Source organism: Hypomesus nipponensis, chromosome 13 (assembly GCF_054491055.1).
Source record: "Hypomesus nipponensis isolate SF chromosome 13, ASM5449105v1, whole genome shotgun sequence".
NCBI classification, from domain to species: Eukaryota; Metazoa; Chordata; class Actinopteri; order Osmeriformes; family Osmeridae; genus Hypomesus; species Hypomesus nipponensis.
This window is the reverse complement of record NC_140373.1, coordinates 6,004,272-6,028,778: the sequence shown is the minus strand read 5'-3', so window position 1 is coordinate 6,028,778 and position 24,507 is coordinate 6,004,272. Positions and strand designations below refer to the sequence as shown.

General features: G+C 44.2%; 1 protein-coding gene across 2 annotated transcripts in view; it reads left to right on the top strand.

Annotated features, from left to right (window-relative positions):
- Positions 1-24,507, top strand: part of grid1b (glutamate receptor, ionotropic, delta 1b) — a 180,484-nt gene that overhangs the window by 131,304 nt on the left and 24,673 nt on the right. For both annotated transcript variants that reach the window (XM_084670058.1, XM_084670056.1), the window contains exons 5-8: positions 15,174-15,227; positions 20,274-20,447; positions 23,106-23,267; positions 24,232-24,351. In XM_084670058.1, the coding sequence (XP_084526184.1) occupies positions 15,174-15,227; positions 20,274-20,447; positions 23,106-23,267; positions 24,232-24,351 (510 nt within the window). The remainder of the gene's footprint in view (positions 1-15,173; positions 15,228-20,273; positions 20,448-23,105; positions 23,268-24,231; positions 24,352-24,507) is intronic.

Sequence of the window (24,507 nt, the reverse complement as noted above, 5' to 3'; positions counted from 1 at the left end):
AAAACACCAAATGACTGCAGCTGTTTGGAACATATCTTCTTGACTGCTACATTATACGAGAGGTCAACCAACATCAAACAGAAAACACATGCACACATGCCGGCTCCCATTTCTGGAGGAAATTGTGTTTCTCAGTATTCTGTGCCAGCCCTAGCCAAGCTTCGACCAAGGCCATTTGGAGTAACAGTTTGATACTTCTCTTCTCGGCGGTAGTCAGTGATGAACACCTTGACATTGGGGCTCTGCCATTTACACAGACTGGAGTGAGGGTTGCAGTGCACTGGAGAAGCAGCACTCACAATCTTCCACTGTTTTTTTCATGTATAGAGAGCAGCAATGAGCACTGGGTTAATGAGAGGTCTTTGAACTGTAATGAAATATAGACAGTTGTATCCACGCCACCAGTGACACAAATGCACTCAGTTCCTGATGTGATTATTTATGGAATCGGGAAGATGTTATGTACCAACAGAACAGAACTAATCAGATTTACTCTGTCTTCTTAATTAGTTCTAATTGCTACAATATACGTGCATGGAAAAAGCTTTCACTAAGCTTCAACTAAGATTAAGATCAATATGCTAAACACAGATGCAGACAGCCATGACTTAAACAATTCTGACATCTTCAAATGAGGATATTTGCAAATGAAATTGTTCCGTTATAAAAGATTCATGGAGAGAGAAAGAGCAACAGATGTGGCTGAAACATTGAGACTGAGAAAGAGCGAGCATGGGTAAGATACATAGAGGGAGAGAGCAAAAGAAGGAGAGAGTGAGAGCAAGAGTGGAGGAAGGCAAAGAAAGAAAGAATGAAAGAGCAAACACAAAACATGACACTTGTATTTGAGTCATATATGTCCTCTTTAAAACCCTCTCAACAAGGATCTTTGAACTGACTTCTCCTCAGTACGTCTGTCTTCATCCGAGCCAAAGCAGGCTGCATGTTTCTGAAGATGCTGGACAAGCCTCAAGATATATGGTGTTTCCGACACAGGGCACCACCAGCCTCCTCAAAGCTACCACAGAAGAGATGTTGAGATGTTGAGCTGTTTCTCTCTACTGGAGCCTCAATTTCTACCTTCACATGGTTGCTATAAATCTCAGAGAAGAGAGAGAAGAGAAGGAAGTATCAGGGGTGATGATTGCAGCAGACCCAGGTGTGTTTCTGTGTGTTAGGGTGGTGGCGGGGGGGGGTCCGCAGTTATCATAGAGAAATGGAAAGAATCTTGTGGCATCACGCAATTCCATCTTCTTGATAAGATGCATCCTCACTTGTCTCTCTCACATCTCTGCTCCCCTGACAGCTTCCAGCGGCCTGGAAACATACGTTAGCATTTGGTCAACTGTCGTTTGAGAAGTGATGGTGATGAGCACTGCAAAGAGGGTTCCAGATGGAGGCAAAAGTATCTTTACCAAACACACACGTCTTCATATACACACACACACACACAAACACACACACACACGCACACACACACGCACACACACACACACACACACACACACACACACACACACACACACACACACACACTGACATTACCATTCAATGATTTTACTGCAGCTCAAACTCTAATCATGATCTACCAGATGGTCACATTGCTGCTGACTTGCACTGGAAAAATGACAAGCACCAGTTTAATTTACCTAGCCTAGTTCAGCCTAGCCTATTCTAGTCTAGCCCAGCCCTGCACAGTCCAGCCTTGCCCAGCCTAACCTAGCATAGCATGTGTGATGGTGTTGGTGTGGGTGTGTGTATGTACGTATAATATGTATGTGTGCCACCCATTTGTTCAGCGAGATGAGCTTGTGTATGAGATTCTTCCTTGTTGCTGGAGTAGGAGCATTCACACCTTTATGGAATTTACCCAACAGTCACACTCCTCCTTCTCCTCATTTATTCTCTCTTTCCCTCCCACCTTCCTTTCCCTCCGCCAACACACGTCCCACTCCATCGCCCCCGCAGTGTCTCAGACAATCAATACTGCTAGGGTCCTATTTCCCGGCTGACCCTGCCTTCCACGTTGCAGTGCCAAAAACACAGCTAGCAAACTGGATGAGGAAATAGAAGAGTTATTCTTACGTCTGCTGCTGCTATTGTTACTGGAGGGCCTTCTGTTCCAGAGAGACTCATCTTACCCTTCTCTTATCGTCTCTACTCTTCCCTACTCTCCTCAAATCTCATCTTCTCTTCTCTCATCTCATCCCTTCTTTTCTTCTCTTCTTTTCTCTCTCCTCTAGCAGAAGTTCTCACCATGTTCTTTGTGGTAGTTATTCCAGTGTGCTCCCTGTCCTTAGAAAACAGCATCTCCTAAATCACTCAGAGGCTTGCCCATGGTCACCCCTCCAGAAGCCCGGGACTCTAAAGGTCTCTAAAGGTCTCAAATTGAGACTCTGAACATGAAAAAGATCAAAAGCATCAAGAGCCAGTATTGAAAAGAAAACGTTCTTAATTAGGGATGAAAAGGAGCTTTGTTTTGTGTGTGCGTGTGTGTGTCTGCATGAGAAAGAGTGTGAATTAGTATGTGTTTTATACATGATTTTTTCTTTTTATAAATGAAAAATAAAGAGCACATCATACCGCTGGAATCTCTGTCTTCCATGCTTTTTCTATTGTCCCAGATAGTGAGGGTGAAGCTGAAAATGAGACAACCTTTTTGACCTTTTCAGACAGTTGATGTTTGATAGACTGCAAGTGCTCATATATACGGCCAGAGGCAGTTATTGGCTGCATTTTTCACATGTATTTTCTCTGATTGGTTGCATTTTGAGATGTACTCCCCTTTTTCAATTTTCACCGAAGCACTGAAGCATTCTCTCCATGGATTTCGATCACCAGAACATCTCATCACATAGCCAAAGTCAAAGTCAATCTCCATGTAAAATGTGTGTGTGTGTCAGATGGTCTGGGATAGCTCTCTAGATCTTAACCACTCTGGGGAGGCATGTACGAGAAGCAAACAAGGACTAAGTCTGACCTTGAGTTTCCGCTTCGTCTCTTTGATGCCATTAAAGAAACAAGCATGTACATTTAGAGGTAGAGGGATGGCAGTCACATGTCTGCGCAGAAACTACCAGAACCATTCATCCTGCTGGAGATTCATCCAGAGACCAGGTTGAGAGCTGTTGAGGAAATAGAGAAGATGAAATGGAGATATTATAATTTGCCAGCTAACCTTGCAAGGAACAAAAACGCTGTACAGAAAGGAGTGTTTTACCTTAAGTTCATGCAAATTTCGTCGTCAAATATATACGGTTTGAGGTGTGAGGATGTTCCAAATGGACCGGATCACTCCCCTGCCCAACGCCTGTTCCTAATGCTGAAACTTTGTGTTCAATAGCAGGAGATATGACCTGTTTTCAGAGGTGCTAAGATAGCGGTGCTAATACGTCCAACGAATAGAACCACGAGAGAAACCCATTGAATGAGAACCACTCTAAAGCCCACACAGATTTGTTCAATAGCCTCCTTCTTAGCACTTTCCATTTTCAGTTGGCTACTCTGATAAACAAGCTAAAATGGCCCTGTCTTTTGTTGGCAGTGGGAAACACAGCACCTTCCTGTTTTCAGCTTCACCTTGTTCTATCACTGTTGTTTCTGTGACCCACTTCTTGGCTATCTTAATGATGATCTAGAGGACATTGATGGGCGGACATTTTGTCTTTGGTCCTGTTCAAGGGTCAGCGAGATGGTAATAGTGATGTATGATAATCACTGCTGTCCATTCAAACTCATAGCACACAGATGATTGAGATTGAAGAGGCAGATAATTTGGCCAAGCTCATTTTCTCCAGAATCACAAGAGCTCATCCCACCAACATTTGTGATATTCTACACCGAGGCACTAGGCATGAGAAAGGTGTCATGCAGGTGTGGCCTGTAGAGGCTGTGCCCCACCAATTCCACACACACACACACACACACACACACACACAGTCCCACCTCACCACTCCCTGATTGTATAGGTCCCATCTTGGTCAGGGCGTCCCCTTCTCTCTATTCACAAACAGGTAATTGCATCGTTTCTCAATCCTTACCTGTGTCTGTGGCCTCGGGAGGTCTCATTAATCATCCTAATGGAGAAGTAAGTGATCTGGAATATAAGCTTTAATCATGCGTTCCTGCAGCCACATCCTCATCCACAAGTGTTCTTGGGCATTTCCACTGGGTTTCAGACAGGTATTGATGTGTAATTGTACCATGCAGATTTGCCAATGTGGTCTGAATTGTTTTAATACAGCCCCTTGTCTGTGAGTGAGAGGAAGCCTTCTATCTCAAACAAGGCTAATGTTCTTTGTCATGTAGCATGATGCTAGTATGAAATGAATGGCATTATTTGTCAGCGACAACATGACTTACATCATACTCACTGATGAAGTGGAGCAGTGACATCTTGATTAAAGGTTGGGAGATGTTTTATTTTCCACATCAAAGCTACTTCAAATGAATGTAGTGTTGCCACTCCATCCTTGTACCCTGCCTCCTAACCCTCCCCTTTCCACTCTCCCTTCATCTCATTCTCCCCTCTCCCCACTTCCCTGTGTCCCCTCCTCTCATCTTCAGATCCCTCTCTCTTGTAGTGGTCCGTCTGTGTAATAGCATAACATTTAGTTGCAGCCAGGAGCTCATGCTACCCCAGACAAAGTTGTTGCTGGTTGGCTCTTTAATCTGTAATCAGAATGGGATTACCAGGAGGGGGAGCATTAATCCATGGACCTTTGTCCTCTCTGATGGAAAGGAGAGGCTAACATACTCTGCTCTGCCCTGCTCTGCTCTTCTCTGCTTTAACACTTCTCTGGGGAAGGAGAGACAGATGGAGAGATAGAAAGAGATAAAAAAAGAGAAGGAGAGAGAATGGAAGAGAGAGAGAGAGAGAGAGAGAGAGAGAGAGAGAGAGAGAGAGAGAGAGAGAGAGAGAGAGAGATTGAGAGAGCAGCAGTATAATTGAACTTCTCTGAGGTATGTTCAGGGACCTCACCTGGGAACAAGGTTGTTATTTCAGCCCTTACAGAAAGTAATTTTAATCCCTTGAGGAGGTGATTGCCATGCTATCTTTTGATTGTGCGCTACATCAAACCATTGGCCAGGCATCCAAGACATTGTCTCAATTATCAAGGTACATAGTACAAAACAAATCAAATAATATTTTGTCTACTGTCTTCTGGGGTTTCCGTTTTTGAATGCAACAAGTATAAAATCTATTTGTACATACAGCACATGCTGAAAACCATATACAGTACAGAGCAAATACATTTTCAAACATGTCCAGACTCGGCTTGCTTTAGCCTGGTCTGTTATATAGTACTTTGCCATCCAATCCTCCATTGTGACTCTGCAGGGAGGATCAATGGCCCATTACCTCCAGAGCCATGCTGTGTCGGTGCTGCTAATCAGGCTCCCAGGGCCCCTAATCTCTCTGAGGAGCCAGGCAGGGCCCGGTACTGCTGGGCCAGGCACTGGGATGGGGATCCCAGTAATGTGATGGGTGGCCAGGGTCGCACTGCTGTATATCAGTCCCATTGATTATAGCAGAGAGTAACGTTGAGTAAAGATGTCATATCCTAACTACGCAGGCTGGTGTGTGTGTTTACAGGTGTCTCACAGGCTGCAGTGACGTCCGGGAGAGATCCTGTCTCTTCTGCTGGTTTGATTGTGTTATGTGCTGTGTATGCAACGATACATATGCCCCCTTATGTGAATATAACACACACATACACAGACACACACACACCAGAACCATAGCCCTTCTTTTAACTCTATCAGGCATTCTCTCTTCTCCTCTTCTATCACTCCCTCCAGTCTCTCCTATCTGCATACTATAATTGAGGTCAGTCGCAGTCTCATTCCTCATCGGTCTTACTGCACAGGTGGATATTGCTTTTGCCATGAAAATACTCTGCTTGCCATTCAGCTGCCCCACTATACACTTATCCTTCTTCTTATACATTAGGAAGCAGGCTGGGCCATCTCTTGAAAAGATGGAGACCTGAATACCTCCAGTATGCAAGCTCTGAATGGACTGTTAGGAAGAGGCGGCCTCATATACTTACCTATGTCTGGGACTCGTTGAAAGCCATCTTTAATCTGGGAATTGGTTTCTGAGCAGATTTTTTTGTGGTCTAGGGTTTGAGATGGATCATTCATCATGGGGAGTCAGATGGCTAAGCGGTTAGGGAATCGGACTAGTAATTTGAAGGTTGCCAGATCAATTCCTGGCCGTGCCAAATGACGTTGTATCCTTGGGCAAGGCACTTTACCCTACTTGCCTCAGGGGGAATGTCCCTGTACTTACTGTAAGACGCTCTGGATAAGAGCTAAATGACTAAATGTAATGTAAATGTAATGTAGTTCATTGAATAGTTCCTCACATGGTTTGCATGAATACGTTTGTCTTTTCTTTAACATGTTAATCCAGAAATATGGTTTGAACTCTCACTGTTTTACTTTAAGTTTGAAACTGATTACATTGAATACATTAAAGTACTGTAAACTCTCAACGCATGACTATACTGAAAGAAAAACCTTTTTTACAGTATCTAGACAAAATATATAAGTTGTGGAAAACAAACCTTTTCTGGTAGGACAGGATAGATTGTAACTTAACTTTTGTCCCCAAGTGGAAAATTGTAATGGATATTTGATGAATCCCTATGGGTAACTGGCTGGGTAAATGGCTTCAAAAGTAGCTTGAAATAAAGCCTGGCACTTCTGCTACATCAACACTGAATACTTAATTATCTTCCAAAGCAAATAGGATTGACTGACATATAATAGGCACTAAAAGATTGCTGGAAAGATGACACATTTTAATAATTTACTTGTTATTGAAGAATTGTGTTATCCTCCTCAAGTAATCATACTGTAGGTAATACCATAGTTAAGCTTAGTTAAATCTCTCTCTATATATATAACCATATATAATAACCACACTAGTTGTGTGCGTGTAACAGAGTCAGCTATGGTAGAGGTATTTAGTACTCTGAGTTAGCTGTCCCACTGTCAGCCAGTTGTTTCCTTCTCTGCTCAAACTCTTAATCTGCCTAGGAAAGAGAGAAGGCACAGAGCCTGTCATCGTCATAGTCACCCCGACATGCTCTGTTTGGGACAGAGACAGGGAGGTAGAGGAAGGATGGAGATTAAGATGAAGGACATCTGTGTGTGTGTGTGTGTGTGTGTGTGTGTGTATGTCTGCGATAGCTTAGAAATATATAGAGAGAAGAGAGAGATGATAAAGAAAGTGTTTCGTCCGTCTCTTCATAAACGGAGTGACTAAATTCAGTTGAGTTCTGGATTTTTCTGAAGTATTATCAATCTGCAGATTGGGAGAGAACCAGACCTCTGACAATAAATGACAACACAACACCAGGCTTAGGTCTCAATTATGTGTCTCTCTGCTCTGAAAGCTGGAGGACCATCTTTTATAAGGCACAAGAATGTAAACATAGATTGTAAAAGTCAGGCAGTAATGATGTTACAACAGTCTCAGAGAGATTCACTGCTCCCAACACATGACAACTCTCAGACTTGAGAGTTCATAGTTGGAGCTCTCCTTGTAGTCATGACAAAAAACGTTTAGCCAGTACTTTCTCCTGACCTCGAACATCCATTAACCCTGACACATAGACACAATCTAGTCTTATTAATAGCAAGCTTACATGAGAAAACTAACTAGTATCCAATGACTATGTTTTATTGATTAGTGAATAATGTAAGCACACAGGAAATCCCAATTTCTTCCACAGAGAAGGGGTGGATAGAGAGAAATGGAAAAAAGGAAAAGGAGAGAAGTGACAAAAGAGAATCCTGTGTTTGAGGAAGAGTTGTCTCCTTGGATATGATATGTTTCGCCACTGGGACTGACAGCGTGATGCTGCCATCATGTCCTCTAGCCCCTGGATATCACAGCTGGCTAGGCAGGCAGGCAGGCTTGCAGACTGGCAGAAAAGGAAGGCTGGTAGACAGAGAGGTACAGAGGCAGGTTGTCAGAGAGGAAGACAGACAGACAGACAGACAGGTAGAGTACCGACTTAGAGGCAGGTATAGAGGCAGGTAGGCAGAGAGGCAGGCATGCAGAGGTATGAACACCTTGCAGGTATGAATGGAGGGGCGAACATGTTGAGTAGGTACAGTGCAGGGGCAAACATGGACAACACATTTTCTTCTTTCTTCTTTCTTTTTTTTGCAACAAAGCAGAATCTGGGAGCATGTTTATGCGTAAGGGAGTAAGTAAGACAGAGAAAGAGAGACCTGCCTGTGCAAATCAGGCATACACACAGCATTGCAATATGACAGCCATGGCATGGAGGAGGATAATGCTGTCTTGCTCTGGAAACATCTGCACATTGTATGGCGTTGTCTTTGAGCTGACAACATAACAGTGGGAACCTTTCTCTCGAGGTGGTCATCCATATATAGCCTATAGTTTGGATGATATACAATGTGGGATACATTGGTTGCAATTGTTTGGCTAATTCAATGGTTACTTTCTCTCCTGCGTTGCTCAGTATCTTAATTGATACGTCTTCAGCCGGTCTCTCACAGAACATTGTTTGCTCTTTTCATCCCTAGGCGTATTTACCATGCACTAATAACCCACATTATAAAAGGTCGGCTCCCCGACAACAACAAAACCTCTTGAATTAATTTTGTTATCTGTGTTGAAAAGGTAAAAAGGTCTGATATCCATCCAGCCCTCCTAACAATGAAGAAAGATGCCCCCCCCCATGACACAAAGCCTTTGATTCAACAGACAGCTTTGGTGCTCTTCTAGTGAGCCAGTCCCTCCCACCTCTCCTCCTCCTCTCCTCCTCCTCCTCTCCCCCTCCTCTCCTCCTCCTCCTCTCCTCCTCCCCCTCCCCACCACTACTCCTCACCTCTCCTCCTCTCCCCCTCCTCTCCTCCTCACCTCTCCTCCTCTCCTCCTCACCTCTCCTCCTCCTCCTCTCCTCTTCTCCTCCTCCCCTTCCTCACCTCTCCTCCTCCCCCTCCTCACCTCTCCTCCTCACCTCTCCTCCTCTCCTCCTCACCTCTCCTCCTCACCTCTCCTCCTCACCTCTCCTCCTCCTCCTCCCCCTCCCCACCTCTCATCCTCACCTCTCCTCCTCCTCCTCTCCTCCTTCCCCCTCCTCTCAAGCCATACCTGCCTCCCCAAGCGAGGTTGCTGTTTTTGAATGATTGGAAAGATGTCACCAATGCACCCACATCAATTGTTGCAGTACCCACAATGCATTGCTTTTGCTCAGCCGAGAGCGGCTCTGGACCTATTAACGAGAACAGCTCTCCCCTCAAGTGATGTTACTTGTATTGGTTCAACCTCATTGAAGTGGAACCACTGAAGTGGTTATAACCAGGTCAGAAAACCTGGTCCACAATTAAATGTTGTCATGAAACATAAACACATGCTGGAGAAAAAAAGAGCAAACAATCAAAGCAATGACTTGGTTTGAATCAGGGTTAGCAGAATCTTCACTAAGACACCATTAGTACATGGCCGGGTGTTTCCTCAGTAGCAGTGTACACTGGTGTTCATTAGTCTTGTTAAAACAAGTCTTTAGATGTCAGTCTTTGATGTGTGACTCTGGAGAGACTGAGTGGGTGGAATACAGTTGTCTCAAATTAATATCTTAGTGGGTTCATCATCCTGCATCTTCAAGTTTATATCAAATTAATGAACTTCTTTACATTTCAATAAATGCAAAACACACACACCCAGCTCCACTGTCTTAAAGGCCTTCAGGATAACATAGGATAAAACAAGTCAGTTTCAAGTTGCATGTTGTCTCTTGGTGGCAGTTTGTATTTCTCTCTGGATTGATACCGTTTTTGCAACACAAGCATAATCTGTGTGTGTATGTATGTGTGTGTATGTGTATGTGTGTGTGTGTACATGTGTGTGTGTGTGTGTGTATGTGTGTGTGTGTGCATGAGAAAGGGAGTGGAAGAGGAGGAAGACGGATAAAAAGAGACTTGCTTGTGTGTGTACCTGCCTGTATGCATCAACATTATCAATGCACTGTTGAGAGGGATCTTGAGAGGAATACGTTGGAACAATTTGCTGTCGCTGTTGTTATTGGTGATTTGTCTGAACACCATACAGTCAAACATGTCAAACTGTATGTAGTTACAGGTACATATAAAAACCATGGACTGTACTTACCACTAACCATGGAAGGCAACACAATACAACTACTGAAACTGACCTGAACGTGTGCCATGCCACCAACTAGTCATGGTCCTTAATCACTCAGTGCTAATGTATTTTTGTATGCCTCTCTTTGCACACTGAATGAATTTAGCCTTTTAGCCTAGCGACTGTCTTCGCAGAAATGTGTGAAATTACGAATGCGGAAATTAACGAATGTTTGCATTTTTAATACTTGTCATGACATTTGAACTGAAGGTCGGTTTCATTATTGACGGATTGTTGAGAATACAGAAAGCGTATCAAGTCATTAACACAAATACAAAGAGAGAGACAGAGAAAGAGAGGATGGAGAAGAAAGAAGGATTTAATTTACTAATGAGAGAGAGACAAAGAGATAGATAGAGAGAGAGAGAGGGAGCGAGAGAGAGAGAGACAGAGAGACAGAGAGACAGAGAGGACAGATAAAGAGACAGAGAAATAAATAGAGAGAGAGAGAGAGACAGACAGACAGAGAGAGAGAGAGAGAGAGAGAGAGAGAGAGAGAGAGAGAGAGAGAGAGAGAGAGAGAGAGAGACAGACAGACAGACAGACAGACAGACAGACAGACAGACAGACAGACAGACAGACAGACAGACAGACAAACAGACAGACAGAGAGAGAAAGCGAGAGAGAGACAGACAGACAGACAGACAGACAGACAGACTGAGAGCTTTTTCGTAACTAAGAACTGAGGACCCCTCCGGCCCCTGGTCTGGTCTGCAGTATTTGATACTAGAACTCCATTGCTTAGAGCCTGGTGTGTGTAATCACACCTTCCTGCCACTGCCAGTACACCACCCTTCACCCCTCTTCCGTCTTTCATAGTTTCTCTGAGAGAGAAAGAAAAACCTTGTTACCAAGATCAGAACCTCGTCCACAGGTTCTTTTTCATCTTTTTTTCTTCAGGTACGGTACTCTAATAGCATTTTTCCTCCATGCCTGCTCTTCAGTCAGTGATAATAGGAAATAGAAAAGACCAATGTTCCTGAGCACTGAGGGGAAGGCCTGTTATGAGTCATCCCACTTGGTTTCAGGGGCGGCCAGTAATATGACTCTTGTCGCGGTCTTGTCAAGATGCCATAATTGGGTTTGTCCGTTACTGATGAAGTTTTTTTTTTTTTTATGTTATGTTATGGGAGCTGTTTAACATGGCTTCCCATCACACACACACAATGGCATTGCTTTCAACCATGGGTAGTAAAATATGTTTGCCGTCTTCTGATGCTTTAAGTATATATTTATCTGTTAAGTCCACAGTGTATGCCAGCAGCATCCTGTCAGCCATCCCCAGTGATGAATACTGCACCATGTGTTTTAATTAAGCTGTTTGTGCTATCCAGACAATGAAGGGTCACTAGATCTCTCTTTAGAAAAGCGATAAATATACATATTTTTGCCGTGGCGCTGTCAATAAAAAAATACATCTACAAATTTGCATGGAAATGTTCAGGTGATATTCTGTACAATGATGTAGAAACCCAAACACAGTGCTCTTCACATCACAACCCACAGTAAAGCAAACCTCACAAATAAGCAAGCCTCCATTCAATGGCCTTCATTCCAAGGACCAGACGAGAGATAGATGACTTAAAGCACGTCTCACTCACACACAGCACCTCAGAAGACTGTTGCCATAGTTACGCAGCGTGGAACTTTACAGTTTCCTGTGGTGCTATTGGCTGGGGCTGTACCAGTCTTCACATGGGGCAAGCAGTGAGCAAAATCCAATGTAGACCTCAGGGGGGTATGTTTTCAAACTGGCTTTTTTTCCTGTATGTTTGACTGGCCAATTCATTGGAGTCCATTTGCCAGCCAGTGGGCTTGGTTGATGTTCTAAACCTGACCTGCGGCACACGACTGCTTAATCGCAGGAGAACAACAAGACAGGATGGAAATGTTTCGATGGGTGCTGTTCCTTCACTTGGTGGATTCAGGCAAGAGAGACTGTTCACCAAGTTGAAGACCAAGAGACCATCTTTGAGTCAAAGCTGTATAGGCATTTACCCCCCCAAAATTACCTTATATTTTATATAAGTATTTCTTTTTCATCAAACCCCAAACACCTTCTCATCAAAACATAGTTATTTTTAGAACTTCTCAAGTTTCTTTTTCAAATGGGAAAATTCTGTCGGCATTAGATTGGATTTTGTAGTTGCTAAGCACACATTGATTGAATACAAAGTTCAAACCTACGTTTGAGGCCTCTGGAGGTACAGATTCCCAGATGAGTGGCCCCTTCCTTCTCTCATCCTGGCCCTCCCTCCCACACAGACGGTACAGTGGAACATTCTGGAACCCCCCCCCCCCCCCACTGGTGGTGCTCCTGACCCAACAATGGTACTCTCCTCAAGAAAATAGTTCCTGTATGTTTTAGGTCAGAGCCCATGAAGAAACAGCTGCTTATGTATTCATCCTTCATCTGCTTACAAACGTGTATTCTCATTGGAGAAAGAAACAAGCCTGAAAGTGATGTGGAAGTGTTTCTTACTGCTAGGTTTTGAAATCTTCTCTGCAGAAGAACATATAACCAATTAACATATAATTAAGGTCACCCAGCAATGGAGTTCAGTAGCTGCCATGTCCTCTCATGGTTCTTCCATGTTGCAGCATAGATAGAAGCCTACAGTAAGGCCTTGTTGGTCACTATTCTAGTCTCAGATAGTGTGTGCAGTTTCCATCTGATGTTGTGAATCACTGGGGCAGTGAGATCACAATGGTTTTGCAACGCCATCTTTGCAAAAAGCATTTAGACTCTGACTGAACATTTTGGGTAACATGCAGGTGTTAAAAGTATATTTTCCCCAGTGTATCACCAGCCTAGTGCGACCAGCTTGTTAATGGTTGTCACATCTAGCACCTAGCTTGCAGGCTTTGACCACTTAGCCTGGCTCTCGAGAGTCGTAGGTGTTGCACCCCATTACCCAGGCGTTAGTTCACAGATTGTCTTCAGAGGTAGGGCTGCAATCATAGGTGATCTTCAGTACTGGATTCATCAGTGCAACCCCTTCATTTCATATTACCTCCTGATATATTGACCATATATATGCAAAATGTGTACATGTCAATGCACCAAACTCTCTCATTCCCACCATGCTAGTCGTGTCCTCTCTCCTGTTCTATGACCATGCTGGCTGGTGCAGTGTTTGGATTGGCTAGCCCATGATCCAGCATCTAGGGGGTTAGTCATACTGTCCCCTCAGGAGCAATGGTCAGGAAGGAGGGAGGAGAGGACAGATGGAGAAAGGACTGAGGTGGAGACAAAAAATAGTTGGAGAAAGGAGGTGGGGAGAGAGACACAGATAAAAAAGGGGGGCAAGGAGAGAGAGACAGATAAAGAGAGGGGGGCGAGGAGAGAGAGACAGATAAAGACAGGGGGGCGAGGAGAGAGAGACAGATAAAGAGAGGGGGGCGGGGAGAGAGAGAGACAGATAAAGAGAGGGGGTGGGGTGGGATAACTCATATTTGTGCTTTCAGGGATGTGTGGGATGATTCTTCATGCACAGAGAGGGGCTCTGGGCCAGAGGCTGTGGGAGAAAGGGCACATCACAGCTAATGTACAGTGTACTTTCAGGAGCTATTGGCCGCCGAGACAGGTCCATACCACCCTGTTGTCTCTCTTAGAGATTGTGTCACAATATATATATAACCCTAACCCTATATATATTAGCTAGCCATCATGCCTACTGACAGTCCTGTATGGTTGTTTGTCATAATATCTATTAAAAATGTTTCTGTATTCTTAATTTTTTAGTGTTATATTGCATTTTGTTTGTGTGTTTTATCTGCGAGAGGTGCTATACAAATAAACTTTACTTACTTACTTACTTACTTACTGCATCTGTTTCATCTAGAGTACACCACATCGACTACATCATAGTCTCCCCTAGATCATATTGTCAGCACCATTCAGACGTACCCTGGTTGAAATAAAATGTCTTCCAGCAAAATGATGAGTCGTCACATGGGAGTTATGGGACGCAATCATGTGTCACCTTAACCTGGAGATGGAAGCTGGGTGATGAGGGCTGTACAAGGAAAGGTCAAACCATATCCAAGGCTTTTTCTGTCTGAAGTATGAATCTGTCAGTACACTTTACAATTCCACATATCTAACACCCCTGACATGTCCCACTTGTCACATGGTATTCAGGTCAGCAGTAGTTCTCTGTTTGAAAGTCAGCCTAATTTCTGTGTGGATGAAGGGGCAGGATGAGACTTAAGATTATAATGACTTGTTTCAGAATAGGTGGTCCTGCCATGCCTTACCAGTAGTAAGTCATAATGAGAAACCATTGTTACTGGGTTGCTTTCTTTCTGTCATATGCTATAATTATATTAGCTTCCTATGGTCATGTCAACAATTATAATTAAAGAACAATATGTAAATACGAATAGCAGAGGCCAAACCTGGCACTTATCTAACTAAATGTAAGCCAGACATTCTTCTGTGTTGCCCACGGTAACCCTTTGTAGTAGTTTGCTTATTTTACTTTATCTCTAAATCCGAACCTGTTGATTCAAACTGTGGGGACAGGAATAGAAGGCACAGAAAAAATAACCAGAGAGAACCACCCAAGATAAATCAGAACAATACAATCATCACCTCTGAATCAAACTGTCAGAATATTGCTGTTTTGTCAAATTAAAGAACATTTTAATTTATAAAAAGCATCCATGACAAATGGCTGGGTGGAAATGTTATGTTGGCATGGATCGCAGGGTTTTAGAGGAAACACACCTGTCCTGTGTCTTGTGCCAAAGCCCACTGTATCCCTGATTCTTAACTGGATAGTCTGGAAAAGGAACTGTGAGCCGGCTGGACATACGCCTTAGTAAATAATTGAATGATTAACTCCCTTTCTCTTTCTCCCCCCGCCCTCCCTCTCTCTCTCTCTCTCTCTCTCTCTCTCTCTCTCTCTCTCTCTATCTCTCTCTCTCTCTGCTCTTTCTCTCTCTTGCTCTATCCTCTCTCTCTCTGCTTCTGCAGGCGGTGGAAACCAACCTGGCCTCCAAGGACAGTCACTGGGTGTTTGTGAATGAGGTGGGCAATAAGTATGCACACACACACACACATACACATATAAGTATGCACACACACACACACATACACATGTACATTCCACTAACCTGTAATCAGTAGGTACAGGGAACTTCAAGGTCGAGAGGCCAAGAAGACCTTACTTTCAGTGTGTGTACACTGCAGGTCATGGGAATCTAACAATATACACTCTACACACAATGCAGTCTTAAATCTGAATTATTGCAGGCCAATACTCTAGGAACCACACTGAAACAATCTTAGCAACCAAATACATCAGAAATGCAGACGGAGACCATTTTGAGTTCTCGCTAAGACATTACTGATCTTATCCCCCATTATTGTTCCCTCTGTTTCTCGTGGCTCTGCTGTAATCTCCCTCAAGCTCCTTTCATCACAAACACTGCCAAGCGTTTTCATATGTTCCTTCCAAATACCAATACCCTTCATCAAGGCTCACAGCCAATTAACACATCTTTTGAAGCTTTTGTCTGTTTTTGGGGGAAAACACTGCATAATTCCTTAAAATTCCGAATGCCAAACTGTCACCACTTTACTCCCTTTGCCAAAATATTGTTTTTCTTCTGGTGCATGTTCAAAATCCAAATCCTGAATATAGTTTACCCACTCCTTACCACATCTCAAACTGTCTTACAGTAATTGACATGGAAATACATAATTACTGACTGAAGCCAACAAGTCCTGGATGTGATGCTGTGGTTTATTTGATTGCTTCTTAATTGGCTTCACTTCAACTACACCCTTAAACCGAATGCAAGTGTACGCCTCCTAAATTAACAATGTTACGACTGGCATTCAGCCGCAAATTTGGGCAAATTAATCTCAGTCGATGCTAACGATGGATGGGAGGTACAAGAGGTGGTAGCCTGTCCTGTATTCAGCTGTGATGCCAGAGCCTCCGACTCCCAGCAACAGAGAGGGACAGAGCTGGGTAGCACAGGTCAGACCATGTCGAGTCCGGTAGGTCACAGATGTCACAAGGAGGTCAAACATCTTCTCAGTCTGCTCCAATCTGGAGTAGTCCCCAGGCTTGGTTTGTGTTTCTCAATGCAGAGGAGGCAGAGAGATGCAACTAAACAACCCTGGCCTTTTGGCCTGAAGTCACCTCACCACCTCTATTAAACACAGCTGTCTGGGGCGAATCTGAACACAGAGTGCTCAAATGGGCTGCCACATTGGCTTTGCTTGATAGAGCTTGTCTGGTGCAATCAGTGCAACCAATGGAATAGTCCCTCAGGTGCGAACCCAGCCTGTCTGGTAAACCAGGCACAGTCAACAAACGTTCACCGGTCTTTGAACATTTTTAATGACTATTTTGGCAGCAGAGGACAGGAGAGGGAACAAGAAGGAGGAGGTGCTGAGCTACAGGAGCACTAGCCTCCCGTGGAGTCTGTTACTGTTTCCCACAATGCTTAGCTGTAGGCAGTATGCATGGAAGCGTGCTGATGTCACAGACTACCAGACAGGACTGTCCCTAATGGTGATGCATGCTGGGTAATCTGGTAGCCCTGCCAGATGGTGCTTTAATTGATCAGTATGTGTCCATGTTGTTGTTTTGGTTTTTATCACAAAGCGTTTACACAAAGGTGTTCAGTCAATACTGACATGGTTCATGATGAAAGATAATATAATACTTCGCTTTTCGTCGCTTTTAGGAAAATCAAACCATTGTTGTGAAACCTCAAAAATCTCAGCAATGAACATTTTACAGTGTGACACACCTAGTACCATTTTTACCATCTTTTATGTTTCTTTTTACCTGACAATGTTTCTCAGTGCCAGTCTTTATTCAGGGCTGAGCCTGCACATGATAAAACAGTCTTCCTGTGACAGCATATGAGCAGCTTCCATCTGCTCCTTAAGCAACTCAATCATACATCTCCAAGTAACAAGCCAACGTCAACGTCATTAATGAAATTAACAGATTAAAATTACCCTTTTTTCCGTAATTTCATAGGTTTTTATCTAGCTTCTCTTAATGTATTATCTGCCTTCCATAAATTATGAAAGGATCTGGGTGTCACGGTGTCATCGCATTCAATATTCTGTCTTCAGTCCTCAGCCTTTCATGCATCCTCTGTTTCTACCTGGGACCCATTGGTTACATTTAGTCATTTAGCAGACGCTCTTATCCAGAGTGACTTACAGTTAGTACAGTTCCCCTGAGGCGACGGTGAAGTGCCTTGGCCAAGGACACAGCCGGGAATTGAACCGGTAACCTTCTGATTTATAGCCCGATTCCCTAACCGCTCAGCCATCTGACCCCCCCCCCCCCCCATATTTTTGTCTGTGTTGGATTGACTTTCTGCAGCCCCGTGTGTTTCGTCTCAAAGTAGCTGTCACATGTGGGGACTCATTTCTGAATATACATTTCAGAGACATTTGGCGTATTGATTCTCAGCTGCCCATACACAGGAAGATCACACTCATCATGTGCTTGAAGTTGTTCCTCATCTTTTTTTAAGACCATCCTAGTTTCTCATGTTTTTAGGACTACATTTGTACAATTTTTCACCTTCTTGCCTTTCAACTCGTAGACCGCCTTGATTCTGGAATGTGAGTTGTATATTTGCTGGCCTTGCACTCTTTAAGCCTTCCTGTGTTCTCACCACAAACAGCGACCCCAAAAATATGTGTTCTTCACATAATCTTGTCGATGCATTATATTGGATCTCTGATCAAACTAAAAACCAAACAAAAGTGGTTGGCACTTTTAGCGCTAAAACGCTTTGTGAAAATACAACTCAGACCAAAAGATTTGGAGTCGTAAACACCCATTATTTGTCAGAGCTTCTCTTAAATCAGCAGCTTGGGAGCTACATTTAGCCTTAAGATGTTTTGTGAATTTGACTCCAGGTGTTTACAGTGCCAGCATGCCTGAAGACCAGATGGTTTGGTCTGGTGGGTAAGAGGGGACATGAAGGGGAGGGCAGGGGGGGATAGTCTCTAACTGCAAATGTTGACTACAGCCGAGTGTGAATCAGTGGGGGTGAGGAAAGCCAGTGCAGGGGCACAGTGAAGCCGTGTCAGGCTTTTAGCGGCGACACCAGAACACAGCCTCTCCTCATCTCTCTTGCCCTGAGGGGCTGTAGACAGAAGTACATGCTAAAATACCCTTTAATGGGAAAACGATGTTCTCTTTGACACATCTAGTGGGAAAGCATCTGCAGCTAAGCATTCCAGACTCGACAAAACAGAACTGATCTCAACAGAGCAGAACCGGATATTTGCCCCTCAAGTCAGAGGCCAAAACTGAAAATGTTTGATGTGGAAATTAAGTCTAAAACACAGCAAATTGTGAAAACAGTTAAGGGTCTAAAAATCAATTCCAAAAGACTCTGCGTAGAATGAACATAACTACAATTTATAATTAATGTTGAATTGGTTTTATAATTTAACCATCATGTTTATAACGGTTAAATTCTATCTATCTAACTGGTTTTTGAACATCATTCACATCACTGAATATAATAAATATACTTGGTGCGAACATTACTGTAAAGACTGTGACAGTTTGTGTACTGCTCATTACAGCAGTACACAAACAAACTTGCACTGAAACTTCTTTTACTTTGTAATAAGAACTTCACTTCTCCTTGATGCTTCGTTAATGCAATGTCAGGTGTCTGTGAGGGTTACTGTGGTGAGGAAACCATGACACATCATGTTTTCACAGCACATTATTCCCCACTAGGCTAAAACACAGACTGACATGGTCATCTCCAGCTGGCGTCTGTTATGATAACCCAGAGCACATCTCACTGATGTGGAAATGATAGCTTTCCCTGCCACAGCAGCTGACCACACCAAGGAGTCCCTCAACACTGCCAGGTTGTGTGTGTGTGTGTGTGTGTGTGTGTGTGTGTGTGTGTGTGTGTTGGAGCTTGTGTGTGTGTGTGTTTGTGCTAGCGTGTGTGTTTGTGTGTTTGAGTGAGCGTATGCGTGTGTGCGAGCATGTGTGTGTGTGCTTGTGTCTATGCGTGTTTCCACACAAAAATGTGGTGGATCCAGGGCTGAAAACAGTAGGCTTGCCTGGGGGTTGATTCCCATAGGGCTGAGAGGGAAAACCCAAGCAAGCAGAAAAACCAGGGAAATCAAACAGATATGGTGAACTGTTACAGAGACAACAGAGAAGGCAGCCTCACATCTGTTGCTGAGAGAACTGGGACAACTGTACCAGGTCCTGGAGGTGGCTGTTGGGGCCCTAGCCTGGGGCCTGAAGGGTGGTTGAGACCAAGGAGCTGCAGCCTGGCATGACTGGGGGGCCCTTACCTTGGGCCTGGAGGGTAGCTGAGACCATGAAACTGGCAGCCCACAGGAGTATGGAGAGCAGATGCAAGCACAGTTCCCTTTTCAGTTGTGTTTGTCTCTTACTGAACCATTAAGGCGGAAACAATTGGACCCAGGTGCAGACGAACGGTGCCTTATGTTTAACATAACTGTAATCTCCTAGTTTGGCCCAATGTTGTGTACTGGTATTATTAGCTTGGTATGAAATAAAGAGGCACTAAGTCACAGAGTTTTGAATTTAAAATAGAATCAGTCACTCAAAGAAATATCAAGATTTAAGCGCTGAATGGAAATAGGGTTGATTCTTAAAGACAAAGCTCTTCAATCTCTGCAATTTAGAATTTCCTTTGCAGAGGTCATTGCCGTGTCTTGTTAATGTGCCATATCCTTATCCATCCAGTCACTTTAATGACCCTTTTTACGCCAATAGAACACTTTGTCCTCCAGCCCACTGGACTTTGTTTGGTTTAAGTGCAGAAAATGGCCTGAGGTTTGACTGTAGGGTGTCATTATCGTAGGACTCACAGCTGTTTAAATGGACAGATCTATACGCTGGCACAGAACCGGCTTTCTAATCATGCAATTCACAATCTTAAAATGGGTATGAACCAAACTACACTTTCACAGATATATTGACCATGCATCATTCTCTCTTTTCACATCCACCCCCTCACACACATACACTCCCTCTCTTTCCTTCACGCACCACCTGCCCAATTCTTTCCTCTCCCTTTCTAGGAAATCAGCGACACTGAGATTATGGAGCTGGCCCATAGTGCTTTGGGCCGGATGACTGTGATTCGCCAGATCTTCCCCATGTGGAAGGACAGCAGCACGCGCTGCATGAGGAGCAACCACCGCATGTCCTCCCTGCTGTGCGACCCCCAGGAAGGATACCTGCAGTCCCTGGAGGTCAGTCCCTGGGACATCACTGGGATATGGGCATGACCCTGCAATAAAACTTGGATACCTTTTAGTAAAATGTAAAGTTCAATATAATAACCAAGTGAAAATATAAAAGAGAACGTGTATACTGAAAATAATTGTATGTGTGTGTATGTGTAGTATTTTGGTAGCTTATTTCACATCTGCAAATACTATGTAATGGAAGCAGTGTGGATTATATGGTACTGTGAAGGCACCTTTTGTTTTGTGTGACAAAGAGCCCCAGGAATTTAATACATCATTTCTGCCACATTGAGTCTAACATTGGTGAAATCTCAAATTGTGGGTCAGTTTGTCCAGAACAACATCTTAAACTGTCATCAGATGTGAGAAAAGATGTCAGAAAGGACTTTAAAGGGAGATTAAAACAATAACAACAACAACCAGAGGGCTGATGACACAAACATCCCTTGTTAAACCTTCGCTTAGTCTGAATTCATGTGTTCAAGGTCGATTATTAGACAAGCGAAACATTAGCGTTGACGGGTGTCTGAAAGCCCAGGCATTGCCCGCCAGCGGCCGTATCTGTTATCCAATCACACGCCGCAGCTCAGAGTGACACAGACCTCTGTTTATTTGTAGTATCAGAGAGTGTTTGACCTGAGGAGTCCGGGGGCAAGCTAGCGTCAGCTTATCGCTTGGTCACTGTCAAGTCCTGATGAGCTGTCTGTCTATTAGCTACACAAGGCTAGAACCCTGGAAAGTGTGGATGGATCAAGGGATGAGGGACGGGGGGGACGGGAAAGATAAGAAGGAGTCTATTGGGAGACCACAGGCGAGGCGATAGAGGCGTTCGCTTGACAAAGTTAAGCTGTAGCCTGTGGCTATTATTGACTCATTAGTGTTTGTGTTTCGCTTTGAGTCCCTCAGAGAGTTAAAGTTTCCTCATTGTGCTCTTCCCACTCACATTGCTCACTCTCGCCCACTGTGATTAAGAATAAGATCATATATAAAGTTGGGAAACAAGCAAATACTCTGAGAACAATGAGAAATAAAACCCTCTAATTACTCACATTTCAGGTGAGAAAATTGCGGAGAATTGTTGACCTTGAAAGCAATCTAGCAATCCCACATCTCACAAAGCTGTCACTCCACTAGAGCCCTTCTCCTGCTCCTGACTACATAAGCACAGCTGTCCACGTAAACCCCTCGAACACACCTGAACTCCCCCTGCTTGCTCCGCGGCTCCTTGCTCCTGAACACCTGAACCCTCCCTGCTTGTTCCGCGCCCCCTTCCTCCTGATGTTCCAACAGATGGCATGAATGACACCCCCACACCCCCCTCCTCAGCAAACACACATGCGCACGCGCACGCGCACACGCACACACACACACACACACACACACATTCACTCTCTCCATAGGGGTTGGTGGAGGCTGTTATCTCAATAGTTTATGCAGCGGAGGGTTAAATGCTGTTTGGTGTCATATCACCTTTATGACGATGGAGAGAACTGCATTGCCAGGGTCTTCCGACCTTGTCAGCATTTTGCTGGTGGATTTGCAGTTTCAACACGACTTACAGCCCTCCCTCTTCAACAGAAAATGAGCAGTGTATCAGCAAATTATCCTGATACCTATTTGAATACCCCATCTTTTCCCTGTTAATGTACAACTAAATGGTACGTACAGTACAATGGTTAAAGCAAGTAAATCTATGAAAGTGGTCCGTCAGTCAGTGTATTATATTGTGTTCTATAACTTTATCAGCAGGACAGGCATTCATTGTCAGAATGTCACCTTGCATTGTTTGTGTGAGTGTGGATGATATCATCATGCTGGCCCGAGTATTCCAGGTCTCTGTCTCTGTCTCTGTTTCTGTCTATGTCTCTCTCTCTCTCTCTCTCTCTCTCTCTCTCTCTCTCTCTCTCTCTCTCTCTCTCTCTCTCTCTCTGTCTCTGTCCCTCTCTCTCTGTCTCTCTGTCTCTCTGTCTCTCTCTCTGTCTCTGTCTCTCTCTGTCTCTCTCTCTCTCTCTCTGTCTCTCTCTCCATATCAGAGAACAGAGCAGGACAGGGCAGAGGCTGATTTGTCACACTGTTTGTTTGGTACTGCTGTGTCACAGTGAATTTGGTCTGTGCTCCACAGTTCTGGGTCAGTCCCGGCACCACTCAAATCCAGTCATGGGGGATGTGTGTGTGTGTATGACAAGGACTCGTGTGGTGCTGATTTAGCCCCAGCACTATTTAATGTCCCCAGCTAAGCCGCACAGTGTTTAGTCCCAGAGGTCACTGAGACTGGCTTAACAGACACAAACGCACACACTTGCACGAGTACACAAACACACACATGCATGCACACAAGCACCTGAGGCATTGACTGATAGACACATCAAGATGTAGTCTGTTTATTGCCTTTTGAATATGGAAGCCTGATGATGCTCTCCAGAAAAGCAGATTTGATGGATTTATAGCAAATAGATCATGTTCATTTTGCAGTAATAAGTTGTGTGTATTTGTCTCCTCCATCTTTGTCCCTCTCTATTTCAACCTTTCCTTTGGCATCCTCTCAATCATCTGTTTGAACTGTTCCACTTCATCCTCATCCTCCTTCCTTGTCCTGTTTCTCTTCACCCCTGCTCCCGAACCCTCCTCCCTCCTCGTGCTCCCTCTTCACCTCTTCCTCAGGTGTCCAACCTCTACCTGTATGACAGCGTGCTGATGCTGGCCAACGCCTTCTACAGGAAGTTGGAGGACAGGAAGTGGCACAGCATGGCCAGCCTCAACTGCATCAGGAAGTCCACCAAGCCCTGGAACGGAGGCTGGTCCATGCTGGAGACCATCCAGAAGGTATTGAGGACCAAACAGGGGCTTGGAAAGGAGTCTGAAGATCTTTGTTTGTGTTAGTGGTCAAAGCTTCTGTCTTGGTTTGTTTGTTTTTGATTGGGACAGAACAGATAAGCATACATCTGATCAGGATGAATGCCTACCTCTATAAAGAAACGTCCAGGAAACAGAGAGAGAGCATCAGATTTTCCTGTCTAGTTAGAAAGTATTCTAGTGTGCAAATGGAAAAAGACGTGAGTATGACCGCAGCTCGGAGAAGTGAACTCTCTCTTCATGCATCGCGAGACACACAGCTGTGCAGAGAGGCATAAGGTTTCCACCCCTCTCCTCTCAACCGCCGTGTCATTTCTGTCGCGGCTATTATCCGGATGTATGATATCTTTAGCCTTGACTCTGGCTGGGGTTTCGAGGTTTCGAGGGTTGGGGGGATGCGGGATTGGAGGGTTGGAGGTTCCAAGGATTGGTTGGTTTAGATGGTCGGAGAAGAGAAAGAGAGTCAGAAAAGTGGAGACTGTGTGAGTCAGCACATAAGCTACATTCATACCCGCTGTATGAAGCTATCTGCACATCAGGGAGATGGTGCTGAACCCCCTCTCTCTCAGTCAGCTTTTGTGTGTAAAGTTTGTGTCTAAGAGGTCTGTCATTTCATTGGTCCTCTCTAGTGGAATGCTCTTTAGTGAGACCCAGAGAGCAGTGTGGAGGACCATGATCTCCAACACTGAGGCAACCTCTATATTAGGTGACTTAACACTAGGTAGATCTCAGAAGGCTCTAGATAAGGTGGATGTAGAGGTGAAAGGTAATCAGGATTCTTGTTAAGGACAAACACGACGGCTTCCTTGCATTTTATAATAATGGACAGATTTAGATTTTGAATGTTGGTTTAGCGTAGCATAATTAGTTGCCTTTTAGTGAGCCAAAAAGGCAACAATTTCACTTTGGTCTGTTCACGTTTCGTGTTCCTCAGGGCAGCGTCTTGGGCTTGACCGGAACCATGGACTTCAAGGAGAATGGCTCCAACTCCCACGTCCAGTTTGAAATCCTGGGTTCCAGTTTTAGCGAGACGTTCGGAAAAGATGTGAAGAGGGTGAGTAGTTGAATCAATCATTTCCCTGCTTTCATTATTTCTGCAGTCCAGTTGGATTAGAAAGACATTTCTGAGTCTCTGTGGTCTTCAAAACTAGAACAGGAAAGTAACAGAAATGGCCACATCCGTGTGACGTGACTAAGGTGAATCAGAGCA